Source organism: Orussus abietinus, unplaced genomic scaffold (genome assembly GCF_000612105.2).
Source record: "Orussus abietinus isolate OABI.00-Male unplaced genomic scaffold, Oabi_2.0 scaffold56, whole genome shotgun sequence".
Taxonomy (NCBI): Eukaryota; Metazoa; Arthropoda; class Insecta; order Hymenoptera; family Orussidae; genus Orussus; species Orussus abietinus.
Window position 1 is genome coordinate 638,245 of NW_019394240.1, and position 13,791 is coordinate 652,035.

General features: G+C 46.3%; 1 protein-coding gene across 2 annotated transcripts in view; it reads right to left on the minus strand.

Moving 5' to 3' along the window:
• Positions 1–13,791, minus strand: part of LOC105700293 (ABC transporter G family member 20) — a 45,139-nt gene that overhangs the window by 1,238 nt on the left and 30,110 nt on the right. The window contains exons 1-11 of one of the 2 annotated variants that reach the window (XM_023432112.1): positions 8,917–9,252; positions 5,041–5,258; positions 4,274–4,544; positions 3,034–3,456; positions 2,218–2,307; positions 2,031–2,143; positions 1,557–1,942; positions 1,078–1,193; positions 444–514; positions 294–382; positions 37–213 (exon numbers count right to left, since the gene is read on the minus strand). In XM_023432112.1, the coding sequence (XP_023287880.1) occupies positions 37–213; positions 294–382; positions 444–514; positions 1,078–1,193; positions 1,557–1,942; positions 2,031–2,143; positions 2,218–2,307; positions 3,034–3,456; positions 4,274–4,544; positions 5,041–5,249 (1,945 nt within the window). In that variant the 5' untranslated portion in view covers positions 5,250–5,258; positions 8,917–9,252. Of the gene's footprint in view, positions 1–36; positions 214–293; positions 383–443; positions 515–1,077; positions 1,194–1,556; positions 1,943–2,030; positions 2,144–2,217; positions 2,308–3,033; positions 3,457–4,273; positions 4,545–5,040; positions 5,259–8,916; positions 9,253–13,791 lie in introns of those variants that run through there. The other variant, XM_012426003.2, reaches the window with a different exon arrangement.

Here is a 13,791-nt window from a genome sequence, read left to right on the forward strand (position 1 = left end):
GAAGAGGCCTTTTTCTCCCTCCTCTTATTTATTTACCGAAACACATTCCGCAGAGTCCTGTCAAAATTGTCAGGACGGTCACCCAGCCGATCTGACCCTCGCAGGTGATTTTGAAAACGGCGAATCCGACTATCAGGACCATCACCGTCTGCCCTATCATGACGACGAATTGGGTCGTGACATGTCCCAGCAAAATCTCGATTCCGGTTATGCCTAGAATTATTCAGTCATTTTTAGTCTATTCAAGGGAAATCAAACTTCATTGCAAGTCTAGTCTCTTTTATTTCACTTACCGGAGACAAGACTTCTTTCTAGAAGACCCTCGTTCCTTTCCAGCAACATGGCGCCCGATGTCAACGCCACCGAAAGGAAGAAAATTATCCTGAAATAATAGTACCACGGTAAATAATGCCACGGTCACCGTGCACCTCGGATAGACTTACGTCAGAATTACTCCTGGTGCTGCGAAATCCGTAAAATTGGGCTCCCGCGGTCCATAAATTGGTGTTTCAAACTAGACAAGAAAAGGAATATATTCGGTTTAAGATGATTCGAAAGGCGCTGAGATATTTAATCCAGGTCGACAAATTGAAATTCATCATTTGATAAATTGAATTCATTATTCTAACGACTGTTTAGGACCAACGTCGCCATCTGTGACGTTTAGCTGCAACTAAATTATTGCTCTAACACCACGTGCTAGCCACAGGACTCTTGCAATTGTCGGTGAAAGTATTTTCCATATTTTCCCATTTCTACGGTATTCTAAATTGTTCGAACTAGGTCCTGAAACTCTTCGTTTTTTATTCTAAGCCTCCAAGAAGCGTGAAATATCGAAAACGTGCACGGACCACGCCATGTTGATTCTGGTCCATGATAAGTAACTACATTTTTTATGAAAAATGAAATTTCATGAGTTTCAGGACCTACTTTAGGGCCTCCATATTCCCGTGATAAAATTTCAAACAAATCGGTACACCCAATTCAGAGGATGACCTCTCAGATATATATATATAGGCTGACCCTTTCATATCCTCATAAAGCCCCAAAAATGATCGCCATATAACAATATCTTACGTTCATCGGGATGTTCGCGAACTTCTCGCTGTAGTTGCAAGAAGTCGTGTACTCCTTCGCAAAGTCTTGATATGAGAATAAGATGTCTCGCTGAAGAAGTTGTCCGATCTGCTGATCTGTGGAGTGAAGTCCCCCGTTTTTTACATTACCAGGCACTAAATTTCTTTACCTCCATCTACCGCATAATTTACAACTTGGCAGTGATTATCCAATAAGTCATCGATATCGCTCCAAAGATTAATCCAAGGACCGTCGTACAAATTGCTTTATCAGGCAAGACTCTTTTTTCTTAAATACATGAAGCTTTTTTCGGCCGATTTACGACCCTCAAAAGAAGAAAAAAAACAATACCTCGACGCATCGACTCGCTAAACACTTCCCGTTTCGATCGAACAGCTGATCCCTGTCTTGGAGAGTGACCGCTGATGAATGATCTCCCAAGAAAAAAAAAAGAAATAATAATTATCCGCAAAGCTTACTTGACATATCCATTATGACGTTCAAGTCGGCAGCCAAGACGCTCCATTCGTCGACGTCTTTTCCCATTTCCAGCCGATTGACAAGAGACTCGGAATAATTAGAGGAGAACATCAAGGTAGCCCAGGCTTTCCCTTTCTTAATGGCGTGGATCGCATCGTCCTCGTTCCCGTACGGAACCAAATCCACATTTCTAGTGGCAAGATGTTTTAAGTACCGACAGCTCAATAAGGTATTATTGCATCCGATCGGAGGTACGCAGGGCATCGCGATGTTCTGCAGCTCTTGGTTAACAATAGCCAATTTCAATCCTTTAGGATCCTTCCCAATGGACAGGCAAAATAGAATGATCTGCACGACCGGGAGACCGATGATGAACGCCATCACCCTGGAAGAAAGAAAAGGAATAGGAGTGAAAAGACGGGAAAATTTCATTTCATTTCCCAGGTGGATCTTTAATTGTTTTCCCGTCTTACCCGACATTGCGCCACATCCACAAGAAGTTCTTCCAAATGAGAGCCTTCATGTGATTGGAGTCGAGGGGTTTGAAGCTCGACGAGCCTTTTTCCTCCGGCGGCAGCTCGGGAACCTGAACCAGGATTATTTTCTTTTACAGTCGTGTAATAATTGATACCGGCTATAATAATGGTCCATTAGCCTCACGTTATTATCGTCCGTCACGGCAATGCTTCTTCTTCGACTAGAGATGCTGACGTTGTCGCCGAACTCCCCGCTCATTTCGTCCTCGACGTCCTGCGAGAGCCGAGAATAATATTTCAGGAATTTCAAGGCGCAGTCTAGAGGCGTCATAAAGCATGGATGAATTATCTCTGAGAGTACCGATCGAGGCATGGGCTCGATTTTACAGTCCATGCTGGTCCGGGGAAAAATCATCCCGGTGAAAGTCCGAGGATCAGAACGCCGCTCGTACCTGTACTTGGCCATCCGATCTCCCGTGAGTGTACTTGCACATTTCTCTTTTATTTCACTAGACATCATTGCGCAACCCTGGACGGCCTCGAGCGGCGGTTCACTTTGAACAATTAATTCGAGGTCCTACGGGATATCAAATTCCCGAGGCGCTGCCCAATACTCCGGGATGATTTTTTACGACACCTAGGTACGGGACGATTCGACGTAGACGTGGGGAAAAGAGAAAAGAAAATCGGAAAATCCGGGAAATTCTCTAGGAAGAGATCCCTTACGTCTACTTGGCCATCCGATCTCCCGTGAGTGTACTTGCACATTTCTCTTTTATTTCACTAGACATCATTGCGCAACCCTGGACAGCCTCGAGCGGCGGTTCACTTTGAACAATTAATTCGAGGTCCTACGGGATATCAAATTCCCAAGGCGCTGCCCAATACTCCGGGATGATTTTTTACGACACCTAGTTACGGGACGATTCGACGTAGACGTGGGAAAAAGAAATGAGAAAGTTGGAAAATCTGGGAAATTCTCCGGGAAGTGAGCTCTTACGTGTTCAGGAGGCAGCCCGGTAACGCTGCTGAGGATGCTGCTCCTTCGCCTTAGGCCCATGTTCTGTCGTTTGCTGAGCTTGAGGAAAACCTCCTCGAGAGTTTCCAGGCCGTGCATCTCCATGAGTTTCCTGGGGGACTCCTCGGAAAGGAACTTGCCACCCCTCATCAGACCGATGATCCCAGCCTGGGTGGTCTCCTCGATGTAGTGGGTGGTAATGATGATCGTCTTGTTTCCGTCTTTCGTCAGCTGGACCAGATGATCCCAGATGTTCTGCCTCAAGACGGGATCGACTCCTACGGTCGGCTCGTCCAGGATCAGGAGTTCTGGATCGGCGATGAGAGCAGCTGCGAACGAGACCCGCCTCTGTTGTCCTCCCGAGAGGTTCTTCACGAGTCGATTTTCCGAGGGCAGTTGCAAGAACTGGAATCGAGAACGACCGTGAAAAAGATTTCCAGACTGCAAGCCGACCATCCAGACAGGGGCCCGATTCTCGAATTCATAGGGATTTTTTGGCATACGAATAGATTCGCATGAAAGATTTCGCATATGAATAGTAAGACCATCATATCAAGTAAGACCATCGTATCAAGTAAGACAATCGTATGCGACAACGAAGCACATCGTCGCTTTTCTATGAAATGCCCGAACCAATGAAATGTTCGCTTTAGCAAATCTTTATCTTTCCTCCTGTCATTCCCTATATGGTTATATCGATCTTCAAACCCCTTCATAAAAACCAATAGTTTTGTTATTTTCGTATGCAAATTATCTCTTTCGCATGCTACGACCCATGAGATGTAATTCGCATGGTATTGTCCAAATACGAAACCGCGGTGATCACTCAAGAATACCAACTGTTAACAGTCGTGTATGATACTGTCAATTTCGTATGCGAAAATTAATCGTATAAATCGAAAATTAATCGTATAAATCGAAAACTGTCAATTTCATATGCGAAAGTTGATCGTATAAGTCGGGAATCGGGTCCCAGGGGTCCGATTCTTAAATTCATAGCAATTTTTTCGCATACGAATAGATTCGCATGAAAGATTTCGCATATGAGTAGGAAGACCAACTCTTAAGGACTCTTCGAATTGGGTTTGTGCGAATTACTTGTACATTGTATTGTGTATATACGAAACAATCAATTTCGTACGCGAAAGTTCATCGTATAAGTCGAGAATCAGGTCCCATGTTCTCCGCAAGAAGAGGAGGGAATCCGCCGAAGGACGATTACTTTGATCAGAAATTCCAGTTTCTCATCGGCCTGTTCGGTGGTCATCCCGGCGACCCATGCGAAGTATATGAAGGTCTCCCTGATGGAAAATTCCCCGTAGAGGGCGATCTCCTGGGGCATGTATCCGACCCGAGGTCCAGGGACTCCTGATCCTTTGGATCCCGGTCGGCCACCCAGGACCCAGATCTCCCCTGAATTCAGGCGCCTCCTTCCGACGATGCAGGACAGCAACGTGGTCTTCCCACAGCCACTGGCTCCAAGGAGACCATATCTACAAGGTGCACGGAAAAGAGAGAAAAAAAACCTCCTCAGGACAATTAAGCAAGACCGATCACCAAATCGTGGGAAAATCTTAAGAAATCCTTGACTCTAGCGTGGCCTCCGGGGCCAAACTCGAAATGGATTTATTCAAATCGACCATTGACGAAAAATCCATCATGGACTCGGCCTGGGACGGAATTACGCATGCTAATTTCTTTTCGGAAGGACTTTGAACTTCTATTGCGAGACCGAAATTACGTACGAGAGTACTCATGTATCATCTGTCGAAGGAGGGAAAAAAAGAACGAGCGGCCGTGTCGATACATCCTTGACCAGAGAGAAAAAAAAGCGGCACGAAGAGAAAGGAAAAAAACGGGGGGAAAAAAGAAGCCGAAATTTGTCTTTGATGGGAGAAGAGATCTTTTAAGGAGCGGATGACGCAAAAGTGGCATGAAATTATCTGGGGAACGTTTACTGGATCGCAGGAGTCTTGGACGATTACTCACATGGTGCCTTTCGGCACTGTCATGTTGAGTCCATCCAGAATGATGTTTGGGTTGCTCTTGGGTCCGTATTTCTTGAAGGCCCTCCTCACGCACACGGCTTGCCTTCTCCTCGTGTCTAACGTCGATGGCTGTGACCTCAAATTCGATCTTCGCACCTTCAGTTCCAACGACGTCACCGGACTCGTCGCCGAGCCGCTAGGCGCCTCCATAGTTACTTCCTTGAAATAATAAAAAACGATCGCGTATATGTATAATGGGAACGCATTCGTTCATGTTTAAGAAGTAACAAATGGGCGAATCGGCGAATGACACCATGAATGGGAGTTGAAACGCCCGCCCGCCATTTTGGTCCCCCTGGCCGACGCCCTTGTTTTCAAATTTCGACCCCTTTCCGGTGCTCAATTCCCTCGAGACTCGAAGGAATGGAATCTTGCCATCGCGTAGAATAGTTCTAGACGGCAGGGGAAACGTGCGAGCGCAATTACGCACGTGAATCGAGGATTAAACGTCCGAGGTGGAGCACGCATCCGCGTCGTAATCGGCGCCGGGGCGTTACGTAGCGGGAAAAGTCGTGCGAGAGACCGGCACAGATTTCACCGGAGCCAATAAACGCGAAGTCACTCTGCTGCGTCCGGGAAAATTGAAATCGAAAGTTCCGCTTACAGTATCCCGGGAGGAGAAATAGGAAGAGCCGGCAATGCGCCATTGACGCCGCCGTTTGCGGCCTCGATATACTTATAAGACCTCGTTAAAGAAGATTGCGAGATGATAATCGAATATCGGGATACGCGTCGAGATGACGATTAACCAAGTCGAGGGCAAAGAAACAGCCGATATATTCTTCTTATTCATCGGTTGGAAGAGAAGGTAGCGGACCGAAAGGAAGGCCACTTTTTCGGACTTTTCGGAGCCGATTGGTCCACGTCCCGTAATTTATTCCTTACGCAATCCTCTTGAAAGTCTCCCACTCATTCCGGGCTAGTGTTCATAATTCTCCTAATTACCGATACCGGTGTCGCAAAACTCGCGAAAAGAAAAAACCTAAGCTATGCAAATCTAATTATTCCTCGGTGCCCCTGTCTACGGACCGATGGTAATTTAAAGATTAAGCGTTTTGTCATTTAGATTACCAGAGGGGTCGTTACCTGAGCGTTAAAAATACCGCAATTATTTAATCTAATCATTTTGATCGTACTTCGACACCGGGTACGCTTTATGGCTCGTTTGGCCGAACATTTCTCTCAGTAATTGCGAAGTTAATGAGACGTCGGAATAAGAGACTTCGTTCGTGTCATGTGCAGGTGTCGCGAATCATCGATCATCGATCATCGATCATCGATCTCTACGCTTTTCGCGCAAAACTTGAATTTCAATTAACCAAACTGGGGCGAATTTTTAATCATCGACCGAATGACTTTTCGATGATTTCCTTAGATCAAGGACTTTGTGCGCAATGGCTGCCAAGGAGTTTCTGTTGTTATGCGAGCATTATGCTCCGATCCATACGGAAATGTCATAATCTCCGGGCTGGCTCGAGCGCACCGAGAGAGGGTTTCGTTGAGGTCGTTGTTTCGAAAACCGCGGTTATGTAATTTTTCGAAGTGCGCCTAACCACAGCTCCGAGGAGTCTTGTGACATCGACCTCACCATCCGGCCTAACTTTCGATCATTTCATCAATTTGCGAGTGATTAAAATGAAACACACGAGGCATCGGTGCACCGAGGCCCGGCAACTCGACCTAATCGTTCATCTTCCCTCCACTCGAAATATGCACTTAAATAGCTGATTTTTAGGAACCCCCATTAGAAGAAATGACGAAAGCTAACGACAATGCATTTGCAACCGTGCCGCAGGGTTGATTAGCCTAATGAGGTTGCATTGTCGCAATGAAATTCCGCTGAAGTGGCGAATTGCATCGGGATCGCACGACGAACCCTATCACGTAATGAAATTTCGTATCAGCAATTTGTCGCCTACGAACAAAAAGAAAAATAACTCCCACGTTAATTAACAATGCTCGGTGAATTATCGATGCTACAACGTACCACGTACAAGTATGTCTTAAATGAAAAATATAAAAAAGCCGAAAAAGAGACGGCGAAATTGTCGCCAACCTCTTGCTTGCGTTTCCAGGCACGTCGCGATCCTCTCGAGACAATTTTTTGAAATCGTCCGTGATAACGCGTTATCACATAGGACGGCACGTTAAGGCACGTTTCTATGCACCCATAAATGTCTCTCGGAATAAGACCTCGAGAGCTGTATTCCTGGACCTCTTCTAAAAATTCCCAAGCGGTTGACCTAGGTCCAGAACGAGCAGTCTGACCCTGAGATTACATTCCCCCGAATATAATTGACGATTTCACCATGGCTAGATGGAAGAAATTAATTATCAAAAATTCATCGAAGACTCTGAACATACGATCGCATTGCGCCGCTTATTCCATTTTACGCAATCGCGTGGTAATAACCATACATCGCGTAATTTACGGTTCTCCTCGTTGTCTCGCGTGAACTGCACCTCCCGTAATTAAGTTTTGCTAATTACGTTTCCGCATAAACATTTAATTCCGGGTGTATTTTTTTTTTATATCCGCTATTGACACAAGCTCTCACGTCGAGCGACTCGATTAGCGTGCAACCGGAAGCCACTTCTTCGGTATAAAAAAAACTGCATCGTCCCACGCGGAAGTAAATGCGGTTATCAGTGCGTACCAACTGCACGTGTTGGTATCACTGACAGAAATAGGCGGAATTTGAAAGTGAATCCTCGGCCATCCCCGTAGGCCAGTCGGAGCCGATTTTAATGACGTTCCACGGAAACCCAAACTCTTCGAAGAACCCTCCCATTAAAGAGGAAACAATGTCGGTTTCCTGTACACAAATAAGTGGAACAATTCCAGGGAATCGAGGTGGATCCGAGTCCGGCATTAAACGATCGAATTACTCCTCTGAAACATTGAAAGCCGATGCAGGTGCATTCGGCCCGCTCGGATTCTTGATAACGGAGTGCTGTCTTGATAACGAAGTGCACGGTCTCCTCGATAATTATTTCAGGGCGCATCTTTTACCCCGTCATTGTCATTAGTTTGTCGAGAAATTATCGAGAATTCCCCTGGCATCTATGACTCATCCCGGCACAGGAAAATGGGGAATCCATTTCCGCCATTCTAGGTTCCTCCTACCACAGGAATCCTGGTGTCATCGTCGAAAGGGTTTGCACTCAGGAAATCATGGATTTCAATGTTCGAAATCATGTGGTCAGCTGGAAATTATGGATTCAAGAAGGAAATCATGGATTTTTATGACGTGGAAATCAGCTGGAAATTGTTGACAATCGCGGAGATACTGTCACAATTTTAAGGCCGAACGTCATTCCTTATCGAATTGTAATGTTGTTTATCATACGAAATTAATGACTCTCGAAGAAGGAAATCATGGATTTTTATGACGTGGAAATCAGCTGGAAATTGTTGACAATCACCGAGATACTGTCACAATTTTAAGGACGAACGTCATTCCTTATCGAATCGCATTGTTGTTTATCATACGAAATTAATGGCTCTCAAAGAAGGAAATCATGGATTTTTATGACGTGGAAATCAGCTGGAAATTGTTGACAATCACCGAGATACTGCCACAATTTTAAGGCCGAACGTCATTCCTTATCGAATCGCATTGTTGTGTATCATACGAAATTAATGGCACATACGAAATACTATCACAACTGTATGACCAAACTTCACCTGCTACCGAATCGCATCGTTACTCATCATACAAGATCAAAGTAAATCGGCCCTAAAAGAAGAAAATCGATTTTACTAGTTCCCAATTGAACGACTCCTCGGTCGCTACTTTGACAGTGTCGTGCTCACCGATGACACCGCGAGTCCCGGGTGACTTCGAGTGACAGTTCGCTGTCACTAGTGGGAGTCGCTCCTCGGTGTCACTGTCATGGGGTCCCGCCTCGACGACACCGACTTGACAGGATCTCCTCGATCGACGGACAGTACGAAGTTCCTTTCTGCACAAAGGAGCCGGCGCGAACAAAGGAACGAAATCGACGTCCTCGGCCACTGCACCTGCACCTGCACCACACACGGGGACCGAACTTACACGAGGATGTGGCCGAAGCTGGGTGGACCAGTGGGACCACGACTTGTACGACTTGTACGACTTGCCCGACGCAACTCCTGGCAAGTGGGACGCCGAGGTGGCCAGCGAGGCCCGCCAGTCGGACACCTGGTGGGACTGGGGTCCGATGGAGGGGCCTCACCACGGGGAAGGATAAGGAAGAGCTCTGCACGACCAAGACGGGGATGCGAGCCCCACCAGTCGAACCAGTCGAGCCTCCCTGGACTCCTCCACCTCTCGAGTTCGCCTCTTCTTCCTTCCTTTTTTCTTTTTTTTTTTTTTTTCGCCGCGATTCGCCAACGCGACGCGCTCTGATTGCGACACGTGAAATTCAGCGCCTGCACTTATATACCGTACAATTTGTACATCGTGCTAAATAAATTACACGTTCGATAATATCCTGGATTCGATAAGCGAGCGGTTTTTTATGGACTCCCGTTTTTACGCCCCATTTTGTGTACTCGCGACAAGGATGTCGAACGTCGAGCTCGGTTTGATCGTCCCCCAGGACTCCAGGGAATTGTTTGTTCCGACCATTGCGCGTCCTGGGAGGTCGATTGAGGACGTAATAGATTTTGAGCAAGCGTTTTTGCATGAACTCCGGTTTTTACGCCTCACTTTGTGCACTCGCGGCAAGGATGTCGAACGTCTTCTCGACGTTCGAGGAACACCGAGCTCGGTTTGATCGTCCCCCAGGACTTCAGGGAATTGTTTGTTCCGACCATTGCGCGTCCTGGGAGGTCGATTAAAGACGTAATAGATTTTGAGCAAGAGTTTTTGCATGGACTCCGGTTTTTATGCCTCACTTTGTGCACTCGCGGCAAGGATGTCGAACGTCTTCTCGACGTTCGAGGAACACCGAGCTCGGTTTGATCGTCCCCCAGGACTTCAGGGAATTGTTTGTTCCGAGCATCGCGCGTCCTGGGAGGTCGAATACGGACGTAATAGATTTTTGCCGAGAGTACGCGGATGCACCTCGACATCGCCGACCTCGTTGAACGGCCGGCTAAATCTCGGCGCAAAAAGGCGCGCGTACGTGGGCATTAAGTTGAGACGTTAGCGCGGAGGAGTGATTAATCTGCCGTATCTTTTCCAGGAGTGGCTGTTTTCGATCCTCGATCCTCCAGTGGAAAATTTCGATTTGGTGAAGCCGCGTAGTCTAGACGGATGCTAATTACCGTCCGGGGCTCTGTCCACATGTCCTACGCACACGGCGGGACATGGGGCAGTTATTGTATTTATTTTTAGCCACGTGTCTACAATTACCTCCTCGTATTACAATTTCATTGCGGATAAGAGGAGGACTCGGATCTGCCTTAAAATAATCCTCGATTCCGAGGCCCTGAGGAAATCGCTTCGGCCCGGTTTCCGCGCGACTTTTAAATAAAGAAGCAATTAAATCCCAATGAGACGGCGAAAAATTAGCATGAATCAGAAATAAAATATCACGCATGGGATGAGTCACGGACACGATTTCCGACGAAGCTGCAGACGCAGTAGAAACCAGTGCAGTGACGCGTGCAGTTACCAAGCGGCGCTTCTTGATGCAGGAACTGCAACTGCAACTGCAAGTGCACCGTCGACGCGCCACGACGTATCAACATCGATATGCCGTCGGTGGAAATCCATGACCACCTAATGATCCCACCAGCTCGTAAAGCCGATAATTATCAAGGAAATGATTTTGTAGCAAACTGTCGAGACAATCGCCACGATTGTCAGTCTTCGCTTAAACTTGGAAATCAAACGTTTATTTATAATTTAAAAAAAAGTTATTAATAAATTATCGGACCCAGGATCGATTACGTTCCCCCGATGCAGAAATCCGAATCTCATCCCATTACCCAGACACGACCAAAACTGTCCCAAACCTCCCCAAGAGTTGTAAAAGATAATTATCGAGGAAATGATTTTGTAGCAAACTGTCGAGACAATCGCCACGATTGCGAGTCTTCGCCTAAACTTGGAAATCAAACGTTTATCGGACCCGGGATCGATTACGTTCCCCTGATACACAAATCAGAATCTTATCCCATTACCCAGACACAACCGAAACCGTCCCAAACCTCCCCAAGAGTTGTAAAAGATAAAATAAATAAAGAAAAAGAGAGAAAGCCTATCGCAACAATCCCATGAAGTAGCGCCAAAGTGTTACGCGCCGAGGATTACCTTCGTTACAATTACAAGAGATGAAATTGCAACGCGTGGTAATCCGTCAGGTAATTGGAAACAGACGAGAGAACGCGAGGACACGTATGATTGGGTATCGATGATTGCAAATTCGAGGATAGATTATAAATTATTATTAAAAAGAAAATAAGAAAAAAAATTAGAAAAAATTAAATTACCCAGCTCCCCGTGTAATGGCCTCGCCCATGCTTCGGTGCAATGCGTTTCGGTGAAATGAATGCGTAATCGGGCGTTTTGATTAATTAAATATAAATCCACCGAGGAGACGTGACTGAATCCAGATCGCTGAAATGTCAATCGAGTATGTTGCGTCGGGAATTCCCGTGGATCGGTTCTTCCCGAGTCCTCTCGATTGCGATTTCCTGAGTTAGTACGTATGTTAACATTTAAATGCACCCGTGTGTATGGCCGGGTGATTTACACGAAGGCCAGATACGAGGAAGTCCAAGGCACCAAGTGCATCGGTGTAAGATGCAGTCATAGATGGAGACCGACCGGTGCAGCGGGAAATGTCAGTGTCACTTTGGACCTAAGTCAAGGATGCTGCCCTGTCTTCGGTCATTAATGATCAACGCAAACCTGCCCGTGACTGGCGAGCCCAGTTCGCGTTTACGCCATGGCGTGAACACCTTATCCCGGTAAAAAAAGGAACACGAGAGAGAAACGTTCTAACCTAAGACCGTCGAAAGAAATCACCACGTATAATTTCGCGAAACAGCCTCGCTAAAGCGCAACTAATCAGCAATCGTTATTTCCACCGTTTTTTTTCACGCAAGTCCTTTGACGATCCAATTGTCGCATTTGGCATGGAGAAAATGATTAACTATGATATTAATATTTTTACGAACGTACGACGCTTACAAGGAGGTTTTTGGTTTTCTAGGCGAGGAGGGATCCTTTGCGAGGGGTTTTCCACCTAATTTCCTTAATTTCGTTATTTTCGCCGTTTTTTTCACGCAAGTCCTTTGACGATCCAATTGCCGCATTTGGCATGGAGAAAATGATTAACTATGATATTAATATTTTTACGAACGTACGACGCTTACAAGGAGGTTTTTGGTTTTCTAGGCGAGGAGGGATCCTTTGCGAGGGTTTTCCACCTAATTTCCTTAATTTCGTTATTTCCACCGTTTTTTTCACTCAAGTCCTTTGACGATCCAATTGCCGCATTTGGCATGGTGAAAATTATTAACTATGATATTAATATTTTGACGTACGTACGACGCTTACAAGGAGGTTTTCGGTTTTCTAGGCGAGGAGGGATCCTTTGCGAGGGGTTTTCCACCTAATTTCCTTAATTTCGTTATTTCCGCCGTTTTTTTCACGCAAGTCCTTACACCGTAGATATTTAAAAAAATCTTTTTACCGACGTCGATCAACGTCCTCGACGTGTTTCACATCACCTTAATGCCGAACGTCACTTGTTACCAAATCGCATTGTTTCCCGTCACATGGAATCAAAGGCAATTGATTCTCAAAGAAGGAAATCGTTATCACTGAATTCCGAGTGAACATCTCCTAGATTATTTATATCAGATTGTGGATTTCAGGCCGATGGAAATCCCGGAGGAAGGACGCTCAGAAAGTCGGGGCGACATGTTCCGGGGAAAGGGAGGAGGCTGTAAAACAGTAGGAACGAGTGAAACGGGTTATGGCACAAAGACCGGCTCCCTATTGGTCCACCGGGAAGACCCTGAAGAAGGCGAAGTTGAACGCCTGAGAGGAATGCACCTCAGGAAACCCGGCGCGTAATCTCCGCATACCTTCCGAAGCTTCCATCACCTCATCCGAACTTATCCCGCGAAATAAGGCCCCGTAAGCGCGTTCAATCAATTAACGTCGATTAACATACCCCCCCCTGATTAATTCCTGGATATTAATGGGGATTTTTTGCGCGAGGATCTTTGCCCCGTCCGGACCGTCGGTACATCTCCAAATCTAAATGACAGTGCCATCAATAATGCCTGTCAAACGACATTTGAATTCCTCAACCCTGACCCCTCCTCACTGACCTCGCCTCATTAATTTCCCGTGATTGCCAATCCTCTTTTTTCTTTTTTTTTTCTTTCCATAGAATTGTTTTGCAGTATTAGATGTGCAAAACCGCGGGGAAAATTTCCTATCTCCAGGTAAAGGGACTTTCGGGCGTTGGTGCGTTTCTCCTCGGCGGGTTCGCGAATGAGAGACGTGGGGGAAAATACGGAAGGCTTCCACGAGTGCAAAAAGCGACTGCAAAGAGGTCTGTCGAGACGTTAAAAAGAGGCTCGCCTTGACGCCGTGACGACCGCAAAACCGTCGACACGCGTCCTTCTTTGCACGTTTAATCGGCCGAAGATGACGTTCGGACTCCCCGCGAGTCTTGCGATGCTGAAATTAATATTTCTCCTGGTGGTAATCCCGGGGAGCGATTAATGATAAAAACCGCC